At 49.6% G+C, this 27,270-nt stretch overlaps 4 protein-coding genes across 4 annotated transcripts; 2 read left to right on the top strand and 2 right to left on the bottom strand.

Annotated features, from left to right (window-relative positions):
• The first annotated feature begins 8,345 nt into the window (after positions 1–8,345).
• On the top strand, positions 8,346–11,323 carry LOC120950378 (cuticle protein 3). The gene is made up of 4 exons (XM_040368367.2): positions 8,346–8,665; positions 10,171–10,394; positions 10,476–10,658; positions 10,733–11,323. Exons 1-4 carry the CDS (start codon positions 8,657–8,659, stop codon positions 11,046–11,048), a joined length of 732 nt encoding a protein of 243 aa, XP_040224301.2. The 5' UTR covers positions 8,346–8,656; the 3' UTR covers positions 11,049–11,323.
• A 3,431-nt stretch (positions 11,324–14,754) lies between these two features.
• LOC120950388 (BTB/POZ domain-containing protein KCTD5) lies at positions 14,755–16,715 on the bottom strand. Its single transcript, XM_040368378.2, has 2 exons — positions 15,343–16,715; positions 14,755–15,235 (listed from the first exon to the last, which is right to left on the bottom strand). The coding sequence occupies exons 1-2, from the start codon at positions 15,559–15,561 to the stop codon at positions 14,786–14,788; spliced, it is 669 nt and encodes a 222-aa protein (XP_040224312.1). The 5' UTR covers positions 15,562–16,715; the 3' UTR covers positions 14,755–14,785.
• Positions 16,716–17,661: 946 nt separating this feature from the next.
• Positions 17,662–20,426, top strand: LOC120952296 (translation initiation factor eIF-2B subunit epsilon). Its single transcript, XM_040371571.2, has 2 exons — positions 17,662–17,895; positions 18,004–20,426. Exons 1-2 carry the CDS (start codon positions 17,791–17,793, stop codon positions 19,915–19,917), a joined length of 2,019 nt encoding a protein of 672 aa, XP_040227505.2. The 5' UTR covers positions 17,662–17,790; the 3' UTR covers positions 19,918–20,426.
• An 806-nt stretch (positions 20,427–21,232) lies between these two features.
• On the bottom strand, positions 21,233–25,832 carry LOC120952216 (exostosin-2). The gene is made up of 3 exons (XM_040371432.2): positions 25,745–25,832; positions 24,787–25,651; positions 21,233–24,193 (listed from the first exon to the last, which is right to left on the bottom strand). The coding sequence occupies exons 2-3, from the start codon at positions 25,374–25,376 to the stop codon at positions 22,510–22,512; spliced, it is 2,274 nt and encodes a 757-aa protein (XP_040227366.2). The 5' UTR covers positions 25,377–25,651; positions 25,745–25,832; the 3' UTR covers positions 21,233–22,509.
• Between the last annotated feature and the right edge of the window lie 1,438 nt (positions 25,833–27,270).

Genomic DNA, 27,270 nt, shown 5'->3' with positions numbered 1-27,270 from the left:
ACAGAAACTATTTATTATATTGTAATGATGTCTCAATCAAACAAACAAAACAAAGAAATTAGATCGTACAGCAGCGGAACGTGCTACCACAAGCAACGGCAAAGCGAGTGAAGCAACCAACACAAACCAATGCATTAGCTATTAGAACGTCAGTAAAGCTGTGTGCAAAGCTGTAGTCGATGAGTGTATGATGTAGTAGTAGTGTGAGAAAGCCCCATTAAATAGATAAAGCGAGCGAATCGATTGAAATGCCGTGCTTCACTTGCTTCACTTTTTTGGTCAATTCTATCATTCGTCCTTCTTTTTTTCTTTCCTAGCGTACAGGTTTCTGTGCTACAGTAATAATATTATTCATAACAATAACAGTAATTGTAATAGTAACAATAGTGATGGCGTTACTAAAACGCCAGTGTCACTGCAGTATTGATACGTTTCCCGATTTTGCTCGACTAAAGAAAGGATCAGCAGTAGTGGTATTACCTTTCTTTGCATACGGCAAGTTCATTCACTCGACGACGGGCTTAATGTTACGGCTGCAATGAACACATCAGGCTGCAGGAGTTTCGTTACAGTGCGTGTGAGCGTTATCGGTATATATTTTCTATTGAAGTGGATAGCGCGGACGAGAACAGTGAGATCAACTGAGTGCGAACGGGATGTCACCCGTGAGAAACGTTTAGAGTCTGCGACCGGTGCGTTAAAACTGCACACGGGTAACACCGAAATCGAAATAGATGAACAAAGAAATTAAGAGAACACTAAAACGATGTTAACTATATGATGATTCCGCTATTATTAAAAAAGAAACAAGAAGAAGAAACATGTATTTCAATAAAGAAGAAGACAAAACAACTCTAAATGCACTGTGTGCGCATCCTTACCAGCTGGGAACTGTTAATAAAGCCGCGTTCAGATTGATTCGGGAGGCAGACACGTCGTCTGTGATGACCGTAAGATAATTTATCCGATTGCCCATTCCAAACTCTCATAACGCTGATGTCGCCTGGGAAGCTAAGATATTGCAACATTCGTAATTTGGGATTGTTGTTCGTACTTGAATATGCCGAAAAATTTGAAACCGTACACTGTTTTGAAGTCCCAGAACACTCTGAAGCTCCCAACATTTCTGATGGGTATTTTGAAGAGTACCGACAAAGATGGAGAGTGAACGCTTGCCTCGAAACCAATATGATTGCATTTAGGTTTAAGCGTTACTGTTATCAACAGCATACCTCAACAATTCCTTTTCACACATTTCACAGACTAATAAATCCACCATTATCACCGCGCTAAGACGTAGTGCGCCCTATCACCCATCTCAATAAAACGGCCCTTTTGGGATGTCTCCAAGCGGAAGGATCCAATAATTTAAAGCCCACGCGCGTGAAACGGAGGAGCAAAAGGTTAATGGCAAAATCTGGTTGAACACGTTGCTCGCTGCGGGTCCATATGCGGCCAGGAAGTGCTTAAAACGGCGCGCCGAATCTCTGTACATTAGCGCTCAACGCTTTGTTGATTTAGTGCCCTACGGTGCTGTGCGAGATTTGTCACGCCCGAAGCGTGTGGAAATGTAATTCGGCTGGCTAATTACTTGATTTATGGTGATGGACAAACGCAACAGCAAGCTTCAGCGTATCGGGGCAGGGGAGTTAACGCTTAGCTCCAAAGCGCATTAAATATTGCCCATCGAAGGTTATGTTTTGTTGTTTTCCAAGCACATACTGTTTGAAACGGATTTTTAGTATCTAACAACCAAAACATTCTAAATTTTAATCGGCAAAATTATGTGTCATCTGATACTTGACAGTCCTAGAGATGACACAATGTGTTGAATTCTAAAGCGAAACATTGATTAACTTACTTGGGACTGCAAAACTAAGAGCATTCCTGTATTTCTCAAATTGTTGATTGCTCCAAAACCTCTAAATATCAACGTTCCAAACAAAACCAGCAATCCACCATATATCACCAGCCCATCTCGTGCTCGTGCCAGATATGTCAGAGTATCACGATTAGCCTTAATCACCAAAAATGCACCTGCAGAGTTCTGCCGTCCCCCACAAGACCGCTTTTGAAATTTTCTACTTTTTCGGGGTGTGACGGATAGCGGGGAAAAGAAAATATCCCCCCCGCAGCACGCCCCAGGCGTGTGATGGAGTGCTTCAAATGCCAAGGCAACGCACAGTCAATCATCACACACACCCCCGCGCGCGCACGCTCATCTTCAAACCCACTTCTAATCGATATCGATATCTTCGTCCAATGATTGACATACCCAACGTGTGTGTGTGTGTGTGTGTGTGTGTGTGTGTGTGTCTGGGCGGGATTCTATTCCGATTTCATTTAAATTTGCTCACCGCGTGAGCGACCTCCGAGTCCCAGCACTACACCCGCAAAATCTATTAGTCACTAAAGCTGTGTGCAATTGTGATGCAAATCGAGTGTGCTACCAGCTAGGCATGGGAACACCATTTTGTCGGGCCTGTTTGTGCCATTCCTTCGATCGACTATGTTTACATCATCTGCTCTGCTACCTGTGTAGGACGTCCAATGCCACTTGAACAAAATAAGATAAAGAAAAAACCCACATTAAAACAAGCTCATCTTCTCATTTCTTTCCCCCCTCGTCAACCGTCAGCGGATCGTCAACGTTCTGACGCTATCCTTCGGCAGCAGCGGGTGTGTGACATTTAGCCGGGCTGAGACATCTGAACTCACAGCTTGGAGAAGCAGTTCCGTCGTTTAATGGTCCCGGTTCGGGTGTTTTGATGGTGTGATTGACCAACGGCAGTTTTGGTATGAATGTTTTGATCGATTCTGGGCTCAACATGGGTGGAAGTGAGTGTGATGATCACCAGCATGCAGTTTAGGTTTGAGGCATTAGATGAATTATATTAAGTGGTGTTGTTTGTTGAAAACATCGTAAGAACATTGGTATGAAGTGTTCTCTGGAGAGGTTTAAACTATTGCAGGACTTAGCCTGTGGGATACATAGATTTTTTAGCGAACAATGTCGGACAAAACCCTCTCATCGTGTTTCTTTAGGAGCTAGGACATTAAGGACACTTTCCATTTTCCATCAATTTTAATCAGTAAGGTTTCATAGTGTATTGCGCCAAAACATCTCTCGACACAAGAATCGGTGCAATGCCAAGGTCCAGACCAGACCGGGAAAGTTAACAATCGTGCCTCAGTGGAAAACAACAACATCAGAGCTTCCAGTGCCCTGTCCATACATCCAAACACTGCCTCACTGTCTACGACTTAGACTTAGAGGCAATAGATATTGACAGATACAAAACGAAAGCCCCCCCGGGGGCTCTCTAGCCGGTTGGACGCACCCCGAAAACCGTCAAGGGCAAAGCTGAACAACCGGCTAAGCCTTTCGTTTCGCTTCCTTCCCCTCGCTGGGCAGCGGCTCCCGGGGGCTCTCGCTAGTCTAATTTTTAATTCAAAACTAACTGGCGAGAGCATCACCGGTCGTCAATCTTCGACCGTCCTGGCAACCCGCGACAGGTAATAATCGTAACGAAATATTGCCCGATGCGGCACCCTCTGCGCAGCTAGATACCCGTGTTTGGTATGTGTGTGTGCTTTTTTATGACGTCTGTTTTTGTTGAGATTGCTCCGATATCGGCGAGGAGCTTCCCCCCCGAGTTCCGAATGACTTATGGGCTATGAGGAAATCAACCGATGGGGCTGTTGCTGCTGCTGCTGCTTAGCATAGCCGGTTCCGGAGGTGGCTCGGTGGAAGATAGATTAAAGGACGGCCGTTGCGGCGATGGCTCTCAAGTACTGTTGTCAACATGACGTGCGAAAAGATTCGGCGGGCAGTGCCTACCGGAAGGGGAGTTGATTGAGGGCGCTCGATGGATTCCTTGAGCGTCCTTGGGAGAGTCATCGTTGTGGAGGACGATAGAATGGGAATAGTGCCTTTCTGTCGCATCAAAATCTCATCTGACTGACATGACCTACCTTAGGATCAAGTCAACCTCATATGCTTAGAAGTTGTTTTTTTTTATTACTACCACCGTTTGAAGATGACACAAAGCCACGAGTCTCAGCGCGCACAGATCGCCCACTTCCCACCGGTTAGCTCCCAATTCCGGGGAAGGGGAAAGGGGCTGGGAATATGGCCCGGTGACCGTGAAGATGAGCGGGGACTGGCCGACCGCGAACTGCTGCTAATCCTCGCGCTTGTGCAACCGCACGACCGATACCGGATCATGGCCGGATCGAATGCGCGCATGACATTCAAAGCAAAGCGGCAGGCGACGAACCTGCCCTTATCGTATTCCCGGTCACCCATGTTTGGTCGGGGGTTGGGCGTCATCGACATCGTGCGATGTCGGTTACGATGAACTGGAACTGGATGTAACAATGGCGCCGCCAGCCTGCTGCCAGATGGCTTTTAGAAAGGAAGCACCATCAGCATCAGCGGTTGACGATGCGCTTTTGGGGGCATCTGCATAATTCGGCCCGCTATTAGACCTGCTAGGAGTGTCAAGCGCAGCGATAGTGGCAATCTTGATTGACGTGTAGGCTATAGGGTGGGCTGAAGGGTTTTCAGTTTCGTCGACCTTGCACAGCAACACACGGAGCGCATCATAGGAAGACATCTGGGATTGCTCTCGACCAACCTGATATTGAACTTCAGTGCTGGCCGTCGCGCTTGAATGCTTCAACACCTGCCTGATTTCGCTACATAATGATGACCATTTGTAACACCTCAGCATCTGACCGAACTATTGCATCGATTCTCAATCCAAAAATCAAGAGCATTGCTAATTCTGGATCAAAATAGCTCCCGAGCCAGCTCGGCGACTTCAAATCCGCCCCGCAGTCGAAGACGCAAAAGGTGCGCAAATTCGCACGCCCCGGCCCAAGATTGATGAATATTCCACCATATAAAATTTGTACATCGAATGTTGATCGGTGCTTATCGCGCATCGTGTTTTTTTGTTTACCTTTGCGTTTGCGACGAATCCGTCCCGCACTGCCCCACGCACGGGTTATGCTAATCTGGTTTTTATTGGAATTGTGTTCAGTTAGAAATTTGATCCTTCTCACCGAGCCGCCGGGTAGAGCCATCGGAGGAAGGTGCGCATTGGAAAACCGAGGAAACCGTCGCTCATTAGGCACCCGCGCCACGGACCCCCCCCCCCCCCCCCCCCCCCCCGTTTTTTTTGCGTGATAGTGCATATAAATGTTGATTTCGAATGACCATCAACCGCCATTAGCCGCCAATGGCTGTCCCACCGGAGTGTGGCGCGGAGTGGCGCGGGTCTGATGCTGACGAGCAATGAGCACCAGGTTGATGAGCGCGCTGCGCACCAGAATGGGCCCGATAAGTGTGCGATAAGTTCCGCCTTGCGTGCAAAGATTGCGTGCCGAAATGGCGTCTATCGCCATTAATTAAAGCTCCAGCGCAGGAGGGTGAAACAGGGAGGAATGGGGTCGGCATCTTCGAGAAGCAAAAATTCAAACAGCAAAGTCCAACACGTCGTACAATATATAATCGTCCTTTGCCGGTTGCTGGCTCAGGAAGGTTTAAACCAATGCTCATCTCTTCCCGAAGCCACCCAAAACAAAAAATCGACCTCTTCCAGGTGTATGAACATCTCATCCGAATGTTATGCAACGGGTTTATGGGTGTTCTTAGCCTTTCGTTCTGTACCAGGTACGCTATAAATTATTCCCAATTCTCGCTAATTAGGGAGTGGATCCGGTTTGGGGTGTGTGCAAAATGAAACTTCCCATGCTGTTGGAAATGCTGTGGCCCAACTCGTTCCGCTTCCATTTCACACGTTTTGTTCAACCAATTCGTAATGCCAGCCGTGAAGCAGTACGAGGAACATATCCTCATGCGGCATCAGAGGTGCTGTGTGTTTTGGGGAATTTTGGATTTTAAAGCAATCTTAGATTCTCGCACAGAGAAAACAAATGTTAAACGGAACACAACGATGACCTTTTCCCTCGTGTTAGTAAAATGTACCTGTTCGGAAGGCAGCTCCAATATTTTCTACTACAAGTGGCTTTGGATTTGTGATTTTAACCGTGGCTGTATATTTGCTGAGATGATCTGACTGCAAACTTTGAACCATTTCGAATCAATTTATCACAGTATTGTTTTATGAGAGAGTTCAAACCAAACAATATACCAAACAATCTGTAATCTGTCCCAATCTCTGTTTGAGCTACTCTCCATCAGATGGAAGCTGGGCACACTAGTCCCGCACCGGCCCGGAACGGTAGGTAGGGCAAAATGTGCACGCGATAGAGAATAGCACTGGACCGAGTCAAAGAACCTTTCCCATAGACCACGGTGAGTCAACTTTGCCAAACCAACGCCAAACACTCCATTCTGTGTCAGGTGTTCGTTCTGTGCCCCGTTCTGTGTGGTATCGGGGCACAAGATCGGGACACGGACCGGTTTGCTAGCGTCGGCCTGAGAGCGTATGTGCGTGGGTGTATCTTTCTTTTTTGTTTGCGTTCACCAAGCAAAAAAAAAAAAAGCAGACCAGCTTTGGCTTTGTATGCGCTCACTCTTGCTTTTCTGATTCTGAGCGCAGATCACTGATCTCTCCTCTGGCTGTGCGGGATTCCCTCGTACAATTTGGAACCGAGCGATTTGTTTTTTTTCTTTCTTTCTTTTTTTTTTGTTGCTGGGACCTATCGGTGACTCTGAGGCCTGACTGCTACTATTAGCATACACAATAAACGTACACACGCACCCAGGCACAGAATACCGAAATGAACAGTGGGCTTGATAGTTCAATATGAACTTTAAGTAAATGTGCAAACATTCGCGGTACAGCAAACACGAAAATATCTCGCTGGAACACTGATCGCAAACGTAGAAACAGCCGAAACTTGCGCTGGACATCAAACGCGCGTGTGCATGCAACGTTGCAAGCGGTTCATTTGCATCGGAAAATCAAGCTAAACAGAGCTGATGGATTGGCAAATGTCCTACGACTTCGGCAAATCTGGAAGAGACCACATACAAATTGTCAGTTACAAATATCACTCGTTTGCATTTATAATCTCGCTCATCAACAAACCAGAAGGAAACTGAAAACACCGCACAGTTGGTAGATGGTGCGCTTCAGTTCACAGTCGCAAATCGATTTCATTAAGCATTCTATTCAATTCAGTGGTCGGCCTGTTCTTTCTCGCATGCTGTGTTTTGCGTTCTTTGGGCCATCTCATTGGAGATGTGCTATTTTGGGAAGATGTGTCCACATAAGCTGTGAAATGTTTAGCAGATGCTGCGATCGATACCACTAAAACCAAGTGCCTGGAAATACTTTTTATCAGCACACGACGTTGTTTGGGTAGTTTCTAACGTGGCACCTATTACCCAATGAAGAACTAATGAAGTTATCGGCAAATCGGCAGCAGAGCAAGTAGTAGACTGTTGAAGACAACCTGAGGATATTCAAGGCTGGAATACCTACTTTCCCCTGTATGAAAAAAGTAAGAACTCTTGGAGTGAGTTGCACAGTAATCAAGTCATGTAACAAATATTAAGTAAGGATGTCGTCATGTACAGGATTACTTAAGATCATCATCTTTCCAGTTATTGTTATTTGTTGAGGGTTTTCCGCTTCAACATTTTGCTCAACAACGTGCTTTTCCATCCTTTCTAAAACAATGATTGAATTATGTTAAAACTTGCAACGAAAATTACCTTCTCTTAGAACATAACGACGGTAATTCCCCCATATAATCCAAGCCTGCAAAAAAAAAGCAAACAGCCAAGCAACCAACCCGTCCCCGACATTTGACATCTGCAGCCTATCGCCCAGAAGATGTGTGGCAGAGCAGTTCAGTTCGTTGCGATCGCGATAATGGGATTTTGAGCAAGCCGGTGGTCCGACTGTCCTGCCGACAGCTGAAAAGCTAAACGTTTGTGATCCGAATTTCAAGCCGTATCATCGTATCCGTACCTTTCCCCTCGGCCCCGTTCGCATATTAGCTCCACCGCTCCAGAACAAGCGGGCACAACCGTGGCAAAGACCACTTCGATTGGTTGGAAAGAGACAAGAGTATGGGGAAAAGAGAGAGAGAGATAGAGAGAGAGAGAGAGATAGAGAGAGAGAAATAGAGAAAGAAGGAGCAATAGGCGGTCGAGTGGCGGTTTACTGAAAAAGCTCTGCCCTGGCCGCAAAGGTGGGGCGCTGACGACGACGACTCCAGCGAGATGGCGCGGTGATGCTCTCGGCGGGGTAGTAGAAACGGTTGACACTGTGTGTGCTTTATTTAACTTTTTTTTTTTTCATCATCATTCGGTTCGCTATACTTTTGGGGCACGTCATGTTTTTGATTCCGGTATAAAGTGCTTATCCGTCCGTTCGGTCTGGTTTAGTTTGTCACCGAAACCGATCCTTCACACATCGCTCGGGCCACGATCGTGCGCAAACGTGTGGTGCGGTGTACAGACGGCACGTGTCCTTTACTTCGAGTCGGGTGTTTGGCTGCTGTGTCCTGGAGACGTTTCGGTACTGGCAAGTGTTGGCAGGTTGTGGTGAACAAGTGTGCGAACGATAAAACATATTAAGTTGAAAGATATTTCAGTGATTTTTTTTAATTTTGCGGAAAAAGTGTTACACGGTTGTGGTGTGTAAAGGAATAGCAGTTGAAACAGGCAACAATGAAGCATGTAAGTGATAATCATCTTTAGGGGGTGTCCGTCTTTATTTAGAGAAATGGGGAGAAGAGTGCTCAGAAGTTCGCGTACATTCCTCAAACTCACTGTTTGAATTCTAGCATGCGAACAACTTTTGAAGCGACAACGTCCAACAGAATTCAAAGTTCAATCAGACAATCAAACACCACCGCCTGGCACACAAAAATTGAAGATGCCTCGCCCAAGCCTTCAAGATATGTCCATAAGCTGGTTGAGGTTAGCTGCGACGCCCGCTCAGATGAGAGATTCTCGCCAAATTTCCTTCAACATCTGCCGATATACCCACCTCCCAACAGCTCAAGAATGTTAGGCATCAAAAACTGAGCCCAGCAAACTGTTTGTCCACATGTTCCAACAAAGAAAAAAAAAACAAACGTCCACCTAAAAATTACAATCAAGCTGCCAAGAACCACGTGCAACGTGTGCTCTTCTTCGGCCCTCGGTCCAAACCAGTTCCACCCTTTTGCTGGTCGCGAACACGCATAAGAGGTTCTCGAGACCGGCGACCGAAGTGACACCGAGAACCTCACGTATTGGAATTAATTTGTGCAAACATCTTCCCGGTATTTTGTTTTTTTTTTTTTGTTTAAACCCCGCTCCGGTGAACTGGTTTGACCGGGTCAGTCCACAATACCCGGTCGGAGAGCATAATGAGCCAGAATTGCTAGAACGGGGAAGTTCTGATCCACCCCCGGGGACGTGGCGTATTAACGAGCGCTTATCCAGTTGTTAGTGAAATGAAGACGTTACCAATTTGTTTATTGAAAGCCAGAAACAACAACGACAAATAGACAAAAGATGATTTCCAGGGGGGGGGGGGGGGGGGGGGGGTGGGGGGGGTGGGGGCTAAAGTCGCCCCCAGTGCGGTGATGATTGAGTTAATGAAAAATTATAATACCCATAAAATCCCTCCATTCAGCCGGTTTTTATGGATGGCATTATAAGGCGGTGGATGATACTTTTTAATTAAAACGGCACCCCATTTAGTGGACGCGATCGGTGCGGGCGAGGATGGCAGAGTATTAGCATAATGAGGAAGTAATCGCATCAGCATGGTCTGGTGTCTCAGCATCGGACCGTTCTGCAGCGCATCGGTGTTGCTCAGACTATCTGGGGATGATCGGGCTTAATTTATGCCTAAAACCCCTAACCCAACATTTTGTGTCACAGGTGTCACCGGGTGATTTACCTCTGCGCAGACGGTGTTTTTTTTTTTTTTTTTGGTTTGGGCATAATGGAACCCGTAATGAAGTTGTTCCGGTAGCGAACCCAGGCGCTTCGCTTCCTGGTTTGATTGATATCATTTTAATGGTGGGACGACAGCTCGCTACAGGTGGGCGAGTGTCACCAGGGTGTAGAACACACACACACACACAAGCACTTCTTGGGGCAGTGACCGATTGGAAGATGGTCGATAAAGTTTGGTGGGTTTTTTTTCTGGTAATGAGGTTTGTCTCACGGTGTCCTCTGTTTCGTAGCTACTGGCAGGACTCGCCGTACTGTGCATATCGCTGGCAACGGTCCAGGCAGCACGCATCAAGATCCCGGCCAAAAGCCGCAACGATGATCTGTTCTCCGAGGACGAGTTTACGTTCCCGGCCGAGGATAACAAGGATCCGACCAACTTCACCGGCAACGTGATGAAGGCATCGATCGTGATGGCGGAGGTGCGCAACCAAGGCAAGGGCAAGTTCAAGTACGCGTAAGTATCCGGGTGCAGTAAAGGGCTGACATCAAGATGGTTCCCTCAACTTCCCCTCGCCTTCGCATTATACCTTTACAGGGTAGAGACGGAGAACGGTATCGAGATCGAGCAGATTGGAAAGCTGAAAAATGATTCCAAAACGTTCGTCGTGATGGGCTCGTACACGTACACCGGTGCGAACGGTAAACGGTACCGGGTGCGCTACACTGCCGACGAGTTTGGCTACCATCCGATCACCGAGCTGGATCTGGACATTCCCGAGTGAGTGTTTGTTCCGCTTAGCAGCACCAGTGTTAGGGACCATTCGCTCACTCATCTCCACTGCACCATTCCAGGCTAAACCAAGTACAACCTACTCAGCGAACGATCAGTCCGCTCAAGTTTACCACCCGACCGACTACGGCTCGGACAACCACCACGACGACTACCACCACGACCACTACCACCGAAAAGCCGGTCCTGCAGGAAGATGGCTACCATTACGATCGCCCGGACAACGCGTACCTGCCGCCGAACAACGAGTATCTGCCACCGCCCCAGCCCGACATCGACTATCTGCCGCCGAAGGAGGACGGGCCGCGACAGTACGACGAGCCGGCCGACCAGTTCCTGCCACCGAAGTATGACCTGCGCGTCGGCGGGTTGGAGTGAGCGTTCCCATCGTGCGCTGCCGGGCCAGGCGCCTGGGCAGCAGGGACAGCTGCGGACAGTACAACACGTGAGATTAGCAAGGTACCGTAGGGTGTAGGAGTTAGCTGGATGTAAGAGTTTAAGAGTCGTTAGACCTCAGTCAGGGAGATACCGCCAGACACAGCAGGATTAAAGCGGCACGGGCACAACTGTGCTGAAAGTCGCTGTAGTGTTATTACGATAGGCGTAGCACAGGTAGAGCACACATGGCCAATAAATTCTACAGTACAAATTCACCTCCGAAAAGACGCTCCACAATGTTATCCACAGGTTGTATGCAGCGACAGGTAAGGGTCTCCTACAGGTACCAACGTTCACGCAGTTGGTTGCCGATCACTTCAAGCGAGGATCAAGGGACAGTTCAACCAGTTCTGATCGAGTTTTGGAGCTGTTGTACAGCAAGATCTTCGGACCAACCAAGCGCGACGACCAAAAAGCAGTCCATCATCGTTTCTGGGAAACATTTAATACAGCATCTTTTTTTTTCAAATCACAGTTTTGGTTGTTGTTGTTGTTGTTGTCTGCTTTTGTTTCAAACCAGGTTTACGTGCGTGCTCTCTATCGCTCCTCGGGGTCTGGATCCTGGTGTAACTGTATGCGTGTGTTAATGTATTTTTTCGTAAACTCTATGGCTTTTTTTCGCCACTCTTCCTACCATTTCGCTGCTGCCTAATGACATACACTTGTTGCTGGGGAGTGTTTTTTGTTTTGCTTATTTTTGCTCATCTAATGCCTAAATCCTTGCAAATCAAGTACAAACACCGTGGTACGATAATATATATCTATATAAGTGTGTATATATATATGTTTTATTAATTTTCTTGTTTATTTCGCTTGTCCGTTTGTCTTGCTTTATATCTCCTCTCTCTTTCTAATCTGTTATACTGTGTCCGGGTCATTTTGCACGACTCACTTCATAGATTGTTGCGTTTGGTTTTACAGAACAAAAATTGCTTCAGCAGGTTTTGAGTGTTTTTTCTTCTTCTTCTTCTGATGATCGATCGAACCCATTTAGTAACGAGATTATATTAATTAACTACTTTGTAAGTCTACATCGCTCTTCATTATATGCTCTCTCATCTTCTCGTTCTCTGTCTCTCTTACTCTCTTCCCGCTTATTCTCCCAATCATAACTATCCACCATTTTCGAAAGGCTTATTTTGCTTTACTTCTCCGAATGCCTGAACACTCGCCTTATTCTAAATGCTACCGATAGTAATGCCTAAGTGGGAGAGTCTAGGTGGTGCTGGCGGTGTGAGAGTAGTTGAATATGCCGGTGGTAGTAGAAGTAGTAGTGCTGCTGCTGCTAATAGTAGTACCGCTACTATAAAAAGGGTTAGGTGCATGCGTCTTTTACCGATTGCTTCAATTCTGTTCTACCTAAGTATCCATTCGACGTGGCATTCGTCTTTGAGTATAGTATACCTTATTATGTCAGACTACTTTCTCCATATGGTAGCTTCGTTCAAGAGCAGGGTAGCCTGCTACAACAACACACGTGTAAGAGCGAATGTGCATCGTGCCCAGTGCGACTGAGCTTCGAAGTGCGCAAGTTTGACACGCTTACACACCCACACACACGCACACACACACACTGTGGGCGCCTTAGTGCATTGCGGGTTTACCTTTTGCATTCAGCTACTACTCATCTACGCGATGAAGCCTTCCTGCGTGGTTGATGTTTATTTTCATACACTGTTTCCCTTTTTTCGTTTGTTACGCCAAACATTTGCCGATAGTATAAACCTTACAAAGCTAGAACCCTGTCCCTAATCTTTTCTGTTTTTTTTTTTTTCAAAGAACAATTCGAAATAATTCCGGCTTTCAGTGGCTTTGTGTCTTTTGATTGCAAAAAAAAACACACACACACACACTTTCACGTATAGCAGGGTGTTGTCAAACGCGTTCAAAGGAGCGTAGACGAAGAAAGGCAAGTCCAACTAACTTGAAAGTGTTACACGCTAAGATAAAAAATTGAAGAATAAAAAAAAAACATGAGGTCAAAGTAGTACGCACCTGTTCGCGCACCAGTAATGGGTTTTATTCCTTCGCTTTTCCTTTCCGGAGCAGGGAATTGGATCAAATTTGTGCGTTTTACTCGTAAAAACAGTTTCAAAATGTGTCTGTGATTGTGTGTGTGTGTGTGTGTGTGTGTGTGTGTGTGTGTGTGTGTGTGTGTGTGTGTGTGTGTGTGTGTGTGTGTGTGTGTGTGTGTAAGAGAGAGAGAGAGAGAGGAGTCTCAGTTGCAGGGCGGACAGTTGTACCGATCCTTCCCGTGTGTCCAATTTCTATGTGACTATGGCTAAACAGTAACCTGGATAAGGAGGAGTTCAAGGGCCTAAAGGAGCGCATCCCCACGACACCCTACACCTCAACGATTTATTCTCCTTTAATCACTTCCCTAGCTTTCGCTGCTTGTCTTTTTGTTGCGTTTTTGTTTTCTCTTTTTGCTTGCAAAGCGCCTGTGTGTGTGTGCGCGCGCTCTAATGTGGCGTGGAAAACTTACGGTAAAGTTAAGTGGATGAATCCACGATTTCTAACGCTTCTTCTGTGCCTACCTGGCTTCCTGGTTTGCGGCACATTAGAGCAATTTAAGATTGCTAACCGCACAATACACAAACGCGACAATTCGCTAGCAGCTTGCTGTCGCTTGGTTGCGTTATAAAATCTAACAATCATGTGCTCGTCACACCGTCCTGTTCACCGGATCACGCACCGGTATGTGAGAAGGGGGAGGATGATGGTTGGGGCGTACTGTGTGGTAGGTCAATCCTATATTGCGTTGGGTGTGTGTGTGTGTGTGTGTATGGTTGTGTTTGGCGTATATATGTTGGGTATATGTGTATGTATATGCTCCAGACGGTCAACACGACGATTTCTTATGCGCTAAAACTTAAAGCTAGAACCGATTTCCGCCCTATTCTCTCCCTCTTTCCCTCTCTCTCTCTCTATTTCCTTCCATGTTCCTCTTTCTTAACTTTCACGCAGGGACATAATCGTGCCCGCGCGTCTAGGGTTTGCCCTTGTGCACCTAAATGTAGCTCCATGAAGCTGTAAACTGGGCCTTACGGGAGAGACTCAGAAACTGATGCGATGTGGGAGACATACGGTCGAGGAGGGTTTGCCGGAATTCTGTTTTATGTGGGTAAGGCTAGGATCCGAACGGAACTTAGGAGCGGAACATTTCCACTCTCGCTTCCTTCCATTACTCATTCGCGGTGTATCACACGTGAAAAAGGGGGGAGTTGCAACAAACCTTCCGGCTCCCCTCGCATTGTAGCGTGTTTTGCATGCAAATTGCTGCTAATTACTATGTCCGTGGTCTACAAGTGCAACGCTAATGGCAACTCGCTCGCCAACGATAAAGATATAGCTTGCAGTCCTCCCCAACCCATGCCTGCCATGCCAAAAACTCTCCCCAATTTGTAATGGGCGCGCTTTATAAATCACCTGATTTCGCTCCTATTGTCCACAAAGCCCCCCCCCCCTCCCCTCTTCATTACCTCCCACACGACGAGGAGGGTGATTCATAATTTCTATCTATAATATTGTTTTCAACCGACGGCGAGCTTCATTCAGTTGTCTAGGCAAACCTCCCCGCGTAGACCCCGCGATTAAGGTTACAAAGAAGAATATTTCAGTAACAAAACCCGCCTCGTCACACGCCTCATCCCTTCCCCCCCCCCCTCCCCCGCATCTTACATCCGCGAGCCCTTCTGCTGCAGCACCTTGGCCCGATCGTTCGACTCGACCTCGCGCCCGATCAGCGTGTTGGCGCACTCCTTCGACACCACGCACAGAAACTCGGCGTTCTCCTCCGTGCCGTAGTTGTACTGCGTGCCGATGTTGATCAGCTGCTCGAACCGCCACCCGTCCGACATGGTCGACACCATCTGCGTCAGCTCGTTCTCCTGGCACTGGAGCACCCGGTACACGCGCTTCTTGTCCGCCGCCGGCCGCTGCTCCCGCCGCGCAATGTTGTCCTTCAGCAGGCCGATCAGGTGCGTCACGTTGTAGAACTCGGCCTCCTCCAGCACGCCCTCCTCCGACAGGCCGTCGTCCAGCACGAGCTTGCCGTGGCGCAGGTAGTTCAGCACCGGCGCAAAGTACCGCGGGTCACGATCGATCAGATACGCACCGGTTTCGTCCTAAACATCCGTGCAGAAGGAGAGAGAGAGAGAGAGAGAGAAAGAGAGAGAGAGAGTGAGCAAAACGAGCTGACGAGGGAGAGAGATGGAAGAGAGGGATCAATTACCCGATCGGAGATGAGATCACTGTCCTCCTGGATGAGCCGTGACAGGAACGAGTTTGGATCGCGGGAGAGGGTCGTTTTGGTGGTGAGGAAACAGGTGCCGCCCACGTTCAGCTTCACCCACTGGTCCTTCCCCTGTATCGAGTGGATGGAGGTGCTGGAGCCGACCGCGGTCGGGGTCGCCACCGGGCAGCCGTTCGGATTCAGATTGACCGTTGCCATGGGGGCGGCTGGGAGGAGCGACTGCGGCTTTGATTGTTTGACGTTGATCGCGATCGGGTTCGGTTGTTATCTTCACGATTCCCGAAAAAAAAAGGCAATATCAATTTCCTTGAAGTGCCAAAGCTGTTGCTGAGCTTGCCGAGGGCGAAACTGTGTAGCTGGTGCACCTTCCGGACCGATCCGAACCACTGCACCACTACGGTCACTGCTCCCGTTCCCGTTTCGGTCTTCTGCAACTCTGCAACAAGCACGACGGACACTGAACGGTATTGTTTTTGAGTCTGCCTTCTTTGACACACCAAACGCACGTACAAGAAATAGCCACACACACACACACGCGCGCGAGCGCGAACACAAACACACTCACAGCAGGCTCACTCACGCTGTGTGCGGTGGTAGTTCGGGCCGATTGCAACAACAACAGCACCGACCAGCTTCCGCGTAATCTCCAATCCGTTCCGTTGGTTTTTCATCGATCCGTGAAGTGGAAAATTCAATGCTTCAATGCGTTCCGCACCCGTGCAGCAGCACCACCACACGACCGATTGAACAAACACACACACGCGCACACACACACACACACTTTGCTGCCCTTTTTGGTGGCGCGGAAGACCACACTGCCACTGGCGAGCCACTCTCGGCTGGAAGAAGGGCAACTTGCCCCTGAGAAGCCGCCTGCAAAGGGCAGGAAGCAGGGTCCGGAGGCTGGTTGTTAAAGGTCGATGACTTCCGCTTGCACACCACAAGCCAACCTGCCCTGTAAGGTAAGGATTGCGCTTCGGCCAGGACGTTCCTTGTGGTTCCGTTTCTCCTTTTCCCCGAATGTTTGCTGCGAGCCACGGTCTCGGCCAACACAAACAACCTTTCAGTCACCGTCGAAGCTTTCCGTCCCCGGACCAGCGGACCCGATGCTGCTCGGCGCGATGCTGCTTGGGCGAACGGTGCCGGTTTACGGTGGTTGGTTCGGGTGCTGCAACGGTGCCGTGTGTCACAAAGCGCGGGGCCCAATGTGTACCATGTAAAATGTTACATGTTTTTTCTAACAATTATCGGTTATATTATTCTGGCTCCTAGAAGGATTGTTTTAGTATGATTCGCCGTTTTTTTTATATTATCTTTATTCGAATCTTTTATCGCCAGAAACTATTATAGATAGTTTGAGAGAACAAACAACAACAAGCGAATGGGGATGTGTCTGAACTTGTGTAGCACAAGGTAGGGCAAACAATTAATCAACAAATACCAAATAGCAGTCAAACCTTTTACAGAATTGCATCATAAAACAGCTTTACATTATGTGTCAGAGCAAACGTCAACAATCTTTTTGAAAATACGAGAAAAAAATACATAGTTCCCAGCTGACAAATCGACATTTAATCCCTTTTAATTTTGCTAGAAAGTTTAAGGTTATGCAGGCGTCCCCCGAGATACGACTGTATTTAGGACCAAAAAAATATCCCAAAGCATGGCGTAAGTCGAAAAAGTCGTATGTCGAATATCTGTCAATGTTGAGTTTATAACCGAAGTTGAAGAGGTGAAATCTATGATATCGTGATTTTTATTTGAAACAATGTTTGATAATGTATTAATTTTACACCAAAAGGCTGGTTGCGCCATCTGTTGGACGAGTCCGACCGATTCTGGCTATTGTTAGTCCGATTCCAACTCCAGCAAAATACAAACCACTAGATCAGAGATTACAGCCATACAGAGTGAATCGGAGTCGAACGGAGTCGGAGTCATTCGGAGTCATCCAGAGTTGATTAAAGTCGTCCAGAGTCGATTGGAGTCGAACGGAGTCGTTGTCGGTCAAAGTCAACAGGAGCCGTCCGGTGCAATATGCTTGTGATCAGGCATTTCATATCGTTGTGTTTTTTTGTCTTTCAATGATGATTTATAAAACGCCGTCTATTAAGCAAAACAGGGAAGCTATGGAGCTTTTGATTTTTTTTTTCTATAGATATTTGATTTTTTAGTCGTTTAAGCTTAATCTGTGGCGCTTGGGCAACTTTTTAAACGCTTTTACCTAAACCGCGCTTAAAACCTTACCAACGACTTGTTATCGTGCGCTTAACAAGCTTGTCACCTGGGTGGCCGCAAGCTGCCAAAATATCGTACACGCTCGCTTCCCACCGCCGGGGACCGCTTTACGTTCACCGCAACCCCGTCGGGGAAGGGTCTTGATACAATCCGACAATCGACTGTTCCGGTGTGCCGCGGGTTCACAGCATGAGCAAAGCGAAGGCGATCGAAAACAAGGAAATCGTACAGGCGATCGTGATAGCCGACTCGTACAATGACAACTTTCAACCGTTCACGTCCACGAAACCGCTGGTAAGTGCCACGCACGAAATTGCATCACTCGCCGTCACACACCGAGTTTCACGTTTGCTCTCTCTCTCTCTCTCTGTCCGGTTGTGGCCGTTGCCTTCCTCCGATTAGGCTCTGCTGCCAGTCGCCAATGTGCCGCTGATCGAGTACACGCTCGAAACGCTCAACCGCAATGGGGTGGAGGAGGTGATAGTGTTCTGCAGCAGCCACATCGATCAGGTGAAGCGGCACATCGCGGACCGGCAGGCCGCCCGATGCACCTGGTCGACCGGCATGCGGGTGTCGATCGTTAGCTCCGAAGCGTGCCGCAGCATCGGCGAGGCGATCCGCGACCTGGACTCGCGCAACACGATCCGGGGCAGCGTGCTGCTGCTCGGCGTAGAGAGCGTCACGAACGCGGACCTGGCGGCCCTGCTCGAGGAGCACAAGCGGCTGGCGAAGGTGGACCGGGGCGCGGTCATGACGGTGGTGTACAAGGAGGGCCTGCGGCGGATGCGCACCGGCAACGAGGTGCTGGTGGCGCACGATCCGACCACCCGCCGGCTGCTCTACCATCAGCGGCTGGCCCAGCACGAGCGGGAGCGCTCGTTCGAGCTGCCGCTGGACCTGTTCCTGGCCAACCGGGACGTGGCCGTCTGCCACGGGCTGCTCGATCCGCAGATAGCCGTCTGCAGCCAGGCGGCACTGCCCCTGTTCGCGGACAACTTCGACTTTCTGACGCGCGACGACTTCGTGCGGGGCGTGCTGATCAACGAGGAGATCCTGAACAGCCGCATCTACGTGGCGAAGCTGGCGCGGGAGGAGTACGCGATGCGGGTGAACAACTGGCAGAGCTACCATCTGGTCAGCCTGGACGTGATCAACCGGTGGGTGTACCCGCTCGTGCCGGACACGGCGATCAGCGAGTTCCGGCAGCAGTACAAACACTTCCGCAACAACGTGTACCGGCACCGGAACGTGCGGCTCAGCCGGTCCTGCGAGCTGGACGGCGATCTGGTGGTGGGCGAGGAGTGCGAGATCCGCGAGGGCACCTATCTGCGCCAGTCGGTGGTGGGGCGGGGCTGCCGCATCGGGCGCAACTGTCGCATCGTGAACAGCTTCCTGCTGGAGGGCGTCACCGTTGGCGACGGGACCGTGCTGAGCCACTGCGTGCTGGAGCGGGCGGTCACGGTGGGCAGCCGGTGTACGATCGAACCGGGCACGGTGCTCGGCGAGGGCGTGGAGATACCGGACGGGCTGACGGTGGGCGGGCTGCTGCTGCAGGCGAGCGAACCGGCGGCGGACGAGTGGGGCACCACGCCGGTGGAGAAGATAGCGGACCGGGCGTACACGATACCGGTGCTGGACGAGGAGGACAGCGATTCGGACGAGGAGGAGGGCGGATCGGGCCAGCCGGCCCTGAACCAGCCGCACGCGATCGCGCCGCTGCCCGAGCGCTATCCCGCCTCCGTGTACGAACCGTCCGACGAGGAGTGCGACAGTGGGCCCGCCTCGCCGGTGCCGGAGGACGCGAACATCTTCCTGTCGGAGGTGGTGGAATCGCTCAAGCGGGGCCTGGCCGAGAAGAGCAACGCCGAGTACCTGATACTGGAGATCAACTCGTCCCGGTACGCGTACAACATGGCGCTGTGCGAGGTCAACTACTACGTGGTGAAGGCGATACTGCAGATCATGCTGCAGCAGGACGGCGTGGCGACGAACACGGTCGGCACGCTGCGCCGGCTGCTCGCCTACTTCGGCGTCGTGTTTCGCAACTACATCCGCGACCGGGACGCGATGATGGACTGTCTGAAGGCGCTCGAGGAGATGTGCCCGGCGAGCGAGACGGTGCGGGCCAAGCTGCCCCAGCTGGTCCACTACCTGTACGAGGCGGATCTGATCGGCGAGCAGGTCATCATCGAGTGGTACGACGGGCTGGCGGATGCCGGCCTGCAGGCGGCCCTGTCCAAGCTGGTACAGTGGCTGCAGGAATCTAGCGAGGAGGAGGAGGACGACGACGACGACGATGAGGAGGAGGAAGATTAAGGCCATTAACAACCCTGCGGGTAAGGTGGATGGGACGAGTATCGGTACAGTTTGCGTCTGAAGTTTTAACTCACCCCATGCTTTCGAGTGTTTTAGCCGAGTGAGACTCGGGCAGTGTGTTTTTTTCTTCTACTCCGTTTCGATTCATTTGCAGAACGGCTATATTGTATATTTTCTAAAAATTGTTAGACTGTCAAGGAGTTAACATTGTTTTTCTAATCAAGTTTTTCGGTTTCCTATAGAAAGCATAGTACAATATGGCAAGGGTTTGTTGTCACTCTGACCCACGCACGGGACGGCAGTAATCGAACTGTTGGGGGAAACATTTTATTTTTTTTCCTTTTAAAGCCAAGCATATTTCACGTTTCACATCGTTTCATCACGTACGTTTCGGAAACATTCGCTAATAGTTGGCTAAACGCTGTCGCGGTACAACAATACAGTGAGCATCATGCATGTAAAAGGATTAAGCAAATTAAAATAAAATAGAACTTCTACTTCATCTTCAACTCTACGGTCGGATTTTCTTTTGCAAACTTAAATAACTCATACATTTTGCTTTTGGGATCATGTTCATTCACAAAAGCAGGAATAAAAACAAAAAGAAAACTTTACTTTAAAATTTCATTTTCTTCACTAAAATAAACAACCCTAATTTAGTATTCAACACAACACACGTGATTCAGATTTTTTCTAATGTGAAAATGATCAACGAATCTATAGCGATTAATAAATCTCTAAAATCGTAGAGTTTGAGCTTCTTATTGTTATTATTATTCTTCCCACGTGGTTATGCCACAACAAATTCAATCATACCAGCCATTGTTTTGAAAATCATACATCTCTTAAGATCCATAAATCCCTGGAAATATATGCATTGATAAGAATCTTATAGGATATAGGATTTATGAATCCTAAAGGGTTTCCCATGATTTATTGGTTCTCATAATTTTTTAGGCTCGTCTCACGATTTATTCATCGTATCCCATAGATTTTTGGTTCGTGCCCATAATTTATTGGTATCGTCCGAATGGATTAGGGAAAACATTTAAGGAAACAGCCGAAAATATTTTGGTAAACGGCTAAAAAATCGTGGAAAATCCTGGCTAGATCGAATCCCTGGAAATTCATGAATGTTTAGAGATCTATGAATCTTTGAAGATTTGATCCGAGATTCGAATCACTCATCACTGAAGATTCACATGAATGATGGTCAAGATTTATGCAATCCAACACTAAAATGTGTGTGTGCGTGTGTGTGTGTGTGTGATATTCTCCCGTCGAACACGCAGCAAACACCAAACCCAGCAAAACGTTACAGAGGACGTCCATTTTATTTGGTGGATATAAGGTATATAATTACAGCTATGCTTTATGTGCTACCATATTCTGTACAGAATGATGAGCCCTAATAATAAGCGATCGATTGCGTTCGATCAATGGCCGACGGGAGCTGGGTGAGTTGAACCGGCCCCGTTTCTCTCAAATCTCATGTACAACAAAGCATCGCCTCCACAATCTCTGCACGAACTCCCAACGCACACCTGGGGTTCTCATCCACGTCTGGGACCTTCACTGGGACGTTCAGGCCGGGAGGAAATTGTATTACTCAAAAGATTTCAAAAAAAAAAAAAAAACAATGAGAATAACCCAGAATAAACGTGTGTTTATCGAAAGCTGCCCTAAACGGTCTTATAGTTACAAGGGGTTGAAAGGTGAAATAACGGATTCGTTGCATAGGGTTTCCCGGGTAAGCTTAGCGCACAGGCCGGGCCGTACCGTGCCGAATAAATCTCGAATTATCGAAAGTGACTCTCCAACCTTAACGCAAACGGCTGAGTATATCCGGGTGGTGGTGGCTTAACAAAGTATCGGTATGCAGAAAACCATCCCGGCAGGTTAGTTGAGCATTTCGCATTTAAAAAAAAAAAACAAACGTTACTAGTATTTGCCTCTCTTGCTATTTGCACTATTCTTACGTACGTTTGCTATACGCATTGGTTGAACAGTCGCGTTCTATTCTAGGTGAGTGTGTCCCTGCTCTAAACCGCTCTTACCATACTCTCTTTGACTTTGGGTCTATGTTAAACGTGTTTTACGATTGGTGTGCCGGGTGCCGGACTCCGGGCGAAAACCCGGTACCCCGCATCCGGACACTTCTAAGCTAGTTCATCGTTAACGCCAGTAACGGCATACAGGCTTGCTCTATTCTTGCTATCGAGGTGTCTCTCGAGTCGGGCAACAGAATAGCAGAAGTTTGATATTTTAAATCTTCCCACCTTAAGCGCTACCTGGCTATGTGCTAAAGATACTGACTCGATGTTTTAAAAATGATAAGTCACTTTCCCGTCACTGCTGTACACGTACGCGTACGCCCCCGCATGCTGCCATCATAACTTCTATTTAGCGTAACCGTCCAACGGCCCGTTCTTCGTGGGCTTCGTATGCAGTGTTACGCGGCCGGATCATGTACATGTAACAAATAACGCAACGCTAATACTATCTTCCAATATGGCGTATCGAGGTGGCGTGCACGCTTCCGCCGTGTTCCCGTATTGCACACGCGCCCTTGTCCCAACCCGATGGAAATGTTTAAAGGCTGCCGATGTCGTTGAAGCGCTTCAGCTTTTCCGGGAAGTTGTCCTTGAACAGGACCGGATCCGCCCGGAACTCGACCGTGCGCAGCGGCATGGTGCCGTAGATCTCCGCGAACCGGTTGATGCAGGCGGTCCGCTCGGTCATGTGGTTCAGGTCGGCGGACAGCATCTCGTTGTTGGTGCACTCGGGGCATTTGAACTTTTTGCGCGGCGCCACCTTGATCGGCGGCTTGTTCGTCACGTTGCTCACCAGGAAGTTCATCGCAATGTCCTCGCAGTTCATGTGCTCGTCCACCCACTCCTTAATGTTGCCCGGCATCGCGTGCGTGTACAGGTAGCTCCAGTACTTGTGGTGAAAGGCGGCCCCGGTCAGCACCATCGAGATCTGGTTCGTCCACTCGGACTCGTACCGCCACCGGCCGGTCGCGTTGTCCCACACGTGCGTCCGGCTCGGGAAGCCGACGATCCGGTCCGGGTACTCGCGCCACACCTCGTACCCGAAGTCGAGCTCGTCCGCCGTCAGCATCACGATGTCGTCGTCGATCGTGAGGATGGCCTCGGTTTCGATCTCCTCGTACGGGTAGAACCGGTTCGACAGCCGGTTCGCCGCCGTCTGGATGATCTTGAGCGGCTTGCCGATCTTGGGAAAGAGGGACGGGTGCGGGGGCGCCTTCCGCTGGTTGTTCCACACGACCAGCATCTTCTGCAGGGACGGCACGGTCGCGAGCTTCTGGATCAGTATGTACAGGCTCTCGAGCCGATCGTACGTGAGGATGACGGCGGTGAAGCCCTGCGCCTTCGGTGCGATCAGCGGCAGGAAGAGCGGGTTCTGCGTGACGCCCGCCTCCGGCCCCACGTTCCAGTGCAGGTAGGTGCGGCTCCGGTGCGGAAAGATGCGATCGTTCAGCTGCTCCAGCACGGTCAGCACGATCCGGTCGAGGCTGGCGAAGTAGCGCCGGTAGACGGACCGGATCTGGGCCTGCATTTCCGCGACCCGCTCGGCCGAGATGGCCCGCAGCACTGGCACGATCGTGTGCAGGTTCGCTTCGGGCAGCCGGACCGCCAGCAGCTCCCAGTCGAGCAGGTCGGCGAACGGCAGCACGTAGTTGTCCGCCATCACGACCGGGATGCAGCCGGCGGCCATCGCTTCGAGCAGGGCGGGCTGGCCGAGCCGGACGCCCCGTGCCACCAGGCAGAACGTGCCGGTCGCCAGTAGCGCCGGGTACTCGTGCTCGTTCCCGTGCGGGAAGCTGCACCGGACGTCCTCGGTGCTGCCGGCCGGTGGCCGATGCGCCTCGTCCGCCTGCTGCCCGCCCGCGACGAGATCCGCCAGCTCGTCCACCTTCGCCGTGGTGGTGGGACAGCGCTGCAGCAGCAGCAGCTCGTTCGGGTAGTCGTAGGTGAGCTCCTGCAGGATGCGAAACTGGCGCGGGAACAGGTTGAGCTGGGCGGCCACGAGCAGCACGGTGCGGTCGACCGGCCGCTCCGGCCAGCGGTACTCCTCCAGCGCGGCACTGTACACCGGCACGGACACGTCGAACTCGGTCCGGTACGTCCAGCTGTCGAAGCCGGCCCCGACGATGATGGCACGGTCCGTGTTCACGTCCAGCACCGTGCTGTAGTCGGGCCGGGTGCCGGGCAGGAAGTTGAAGATCAGATGATTCTCGCCATTCTCCCAGCTGCGTTGGAAAGAGGGGGGGGGGGGGGGGGGGGGGAGAGAAGTGATGTCAATATTAAAATGCCTTTGGTAGGGCACATTAACACTGGTGATGGGAGCTCGGAATTGGACTTATTCGATTCCGGTTCCGTGTTCGGAATTTCGGATCCGATTCCGATGCTGGAATCGATTTCGGAGCCAATTCCGCACCTGATTCCAACTCCGAAACCGATTCTGATTTCCGAAGCCAATTTCAGAGCCGATTCCGATTTCAAAGAAAATTGCAATTTTCCAGGACGGTTCCGATTCCGATTCTGGGGCCAATTCAGGACCCGATTCCGGATTCGATTACGGAAACTGATTCCGGACCTACTATCCGGAATCGATTCCAGAATAGTTCGGAGCTAGCCGAAATCAACTCCGACGAAAACTAATGGTAAATGGCGGAACTATTTAAGCAGTTCTGATAAGAGCTCTCTGCGCTACAAAGCGAAAGATTCGTTCGCAGTGATTTCCAACGATCTTGTTGCAGTTCCAAACTGTGGCGCCATAGTGGATCCTAATCCGCTAAAACACTTATTCTTTCGACCATGATGGCTCGGATTGTCTACTTACTACGGCAGCGAGGCAAGCGCCTTCCCGACCAGCGTCGTGTCGATCCGGTTCTGGTTGAGCGTGTCGAGCGTCGGCAGAAACAGGCACGCCTCGTTCGGGTTCGCCGTGTAGTACGGGCTGTCGACGACCGTCTGCACGATCCGGTAGAACTCGCGCGACAGCTGCCCGGCCGGCCGCCTGCTGTCCGCATCGAGGTACTCCTTCAGCGGGTAGACGTAGATCGAGATGCGCTCGGCGTCCATCTCCCCGTCGCCACCGCCGCCGCCATCGTCGAGCGTCGGTGCCCGCTGCCCGCACCGGTACACGTTGAAGCAGTCCCAGTAGGTGCAGTTCCGGTTGCGGGCCCGGGCCAGCTCCGCCTCCTTGTCCAGCACCACCGGCGGTATGTCGGCCAGATCGAGCGACACCCGTTCGGCGCCGGCTTCCCCGTGGCCCCCGAGCCCGCCGAGCAATAGGAGCGCGAGCAGGAGCAGCACCATCGCCCCCGCCGCCACGTACCAGCGCACGTGCGGTGGCTGCTTCTTGCCCGGTGCGGACGGTAACAGCAACTCCTGCGCCTTTTTGGCGCTAAACTTCAGCGGAAACGTCATGCCGCCGTACCCGCGGGGCGAAGGCGCAAACGATGTGTACGGGGGTGATGCTGCCGCTGCTGCTGCTGCACAACACGGGGCGAGGTTATTACATATTCGCTGCCCGTCCACGGAACCGCGCTTGCCAGGACGTGACCGGAATTGGCAAACAAAAACAAGACACGAACACTTCAAGCGTTCTGCACCACGGCTCGATTCACCCGGGGAGAAGGGTTCCGTTTACGGCTGGCCAAACGCTTCCTGGGCTGGCGGGATCAGGCTGTCCGAGCGGTTACCTACGAGTTAGCACAAACGTTAGCCGTGCAACTTTGTTTTGGTTTTTTTTTGGTCAATTGTGTGCTTTGTTGATAGTTCTTGCTATTGCTTACCCCGAAATTTTGCGACCCGTTCGCTGACAGCCACAAACCGATACTGTTCCCTACGGCCTTGACGCCGAGCGTTCTTTGACGTCCACATTTTTGGAAACGTCATTCGGTGCGTTAACCTGTGTGCACTTGTTTTTACTGCGCACACACACATACTGGCGCACGGTACTGCTGAACAGGCACTTGCAGCCACTTTTGTGTTCATAAATATTTTTCGAAATAAAACAGCGATAAACAGTACTTTGTTGACTTGAATCTTGAATGAAATCTACTATTTAGTAGCCTCTAGAATAGACGAAAGAAAGCAAGATCGTGTGTGTGTGTGTTTTATTTTGATTTGATTCATTTCATGTTTTAATTTTTAAATAACGCCCGCAATCAATACAAGCGCCTCCGATGGTCGATCGTAAAGAGTGTTTGTTGTTTTGCAAGATTTTAGGTTAGCAATACGAAAGAATTTTACATTTCATTTATATTTTGGGTGAATTTGTAAGCAATGCCGACCAGTTCCATCACAGCCCGACAAATAGACAAACACAGGCGTACACCAACACCCACACAACCCAACAAAAATCAGCTGGTTCGGCGCTTGAGCGCCCTCTACCAGTGAGATGATGAACTTTTGAACGATTGAACGCTGGCGACCTCTAGCGTTCATTTTGCTTTATCCAGTTGGAATGAACTTGAATCGTCCGTTAATGGTTTCTTTTTTTATGTTTTTAATAGTACGAAAATAATTTAACGACTTGACAGTACACAGTACGAAGCCCTGTATTTGTGCTGTATTGTATTAAGTGTAAAATAATGTATCTGTCAAAGGGCGCTTTATCAGGGTTTTAGCATAACATAATGCAGTTGTCGATTAAACAGGTAAATGCGTTAAAATCATGATGCATCACTCAACCGAATGTTCATTAATACACAAAGAGAACAAGCTTCTTTTCCTTCCTTCATTATCAGATGCGATGCGGTGAGGAGGTGGTAAGTTAAGATCTGGTGTTCTCAGAATTGATGGAGGACATGTATTATGATTTGCGGCATGAAATGAAAGAAAACTCTTGATTTTTGTTCTGAAAAATCTAAAGTAGACATCGCGGTTCGCCTGATTGTGCCTTCTTTTACTTTAGTCTAAAGATGGGTTGAAATGAAAGAGATGAAAGATTTATTTCCAACAAATCCAGAATGATGACAGCTGATTCAATCTTTAGCATGAAGTTCAACTCTACAGTCCAGGAACTTATAGGTGACAGCTTTCTGATTGCACACTTGGATGTAATAGCAGATTATTTTGCTCTATTGCTGTCGATTCGTCCTACTCTTTAAAACGACTCTTGCAGAGTAAGAGTAGGTACTACTGTCTACTTCACGCTGTGAAAAACTGTACGAAACTGAGTAAGTTAGCACACCAACAGTAAGCGAAATGGACAAATGAAACAGAGGAATGATGAACGATAAAAACGAACGAAACTCTAATGAAGTGACGAACGTAAGATTGGCGAGACCCAGCCCTATCTCGCTGCACTCACGGT

Source organism: Anopheles coluzzii, chromosome X (assembly GCF_943734685.1).
Source record: "Anopheles coluzzii chromosome X, AcolN3, whole genome shotgun sequence".
In the NCBI taxonomy this organism is placed as follows: Eukaryota; Metazoa; Arthropoda; class Insecta; order Diptera; family Culicidae; genus Anopheles; species Anopheles coluzzii.
The sequence above is the reverse complement of the archived record's forward strand: the minus strand, read 5'-3'. Positions and strand labels throughout refer to the sequence as shown.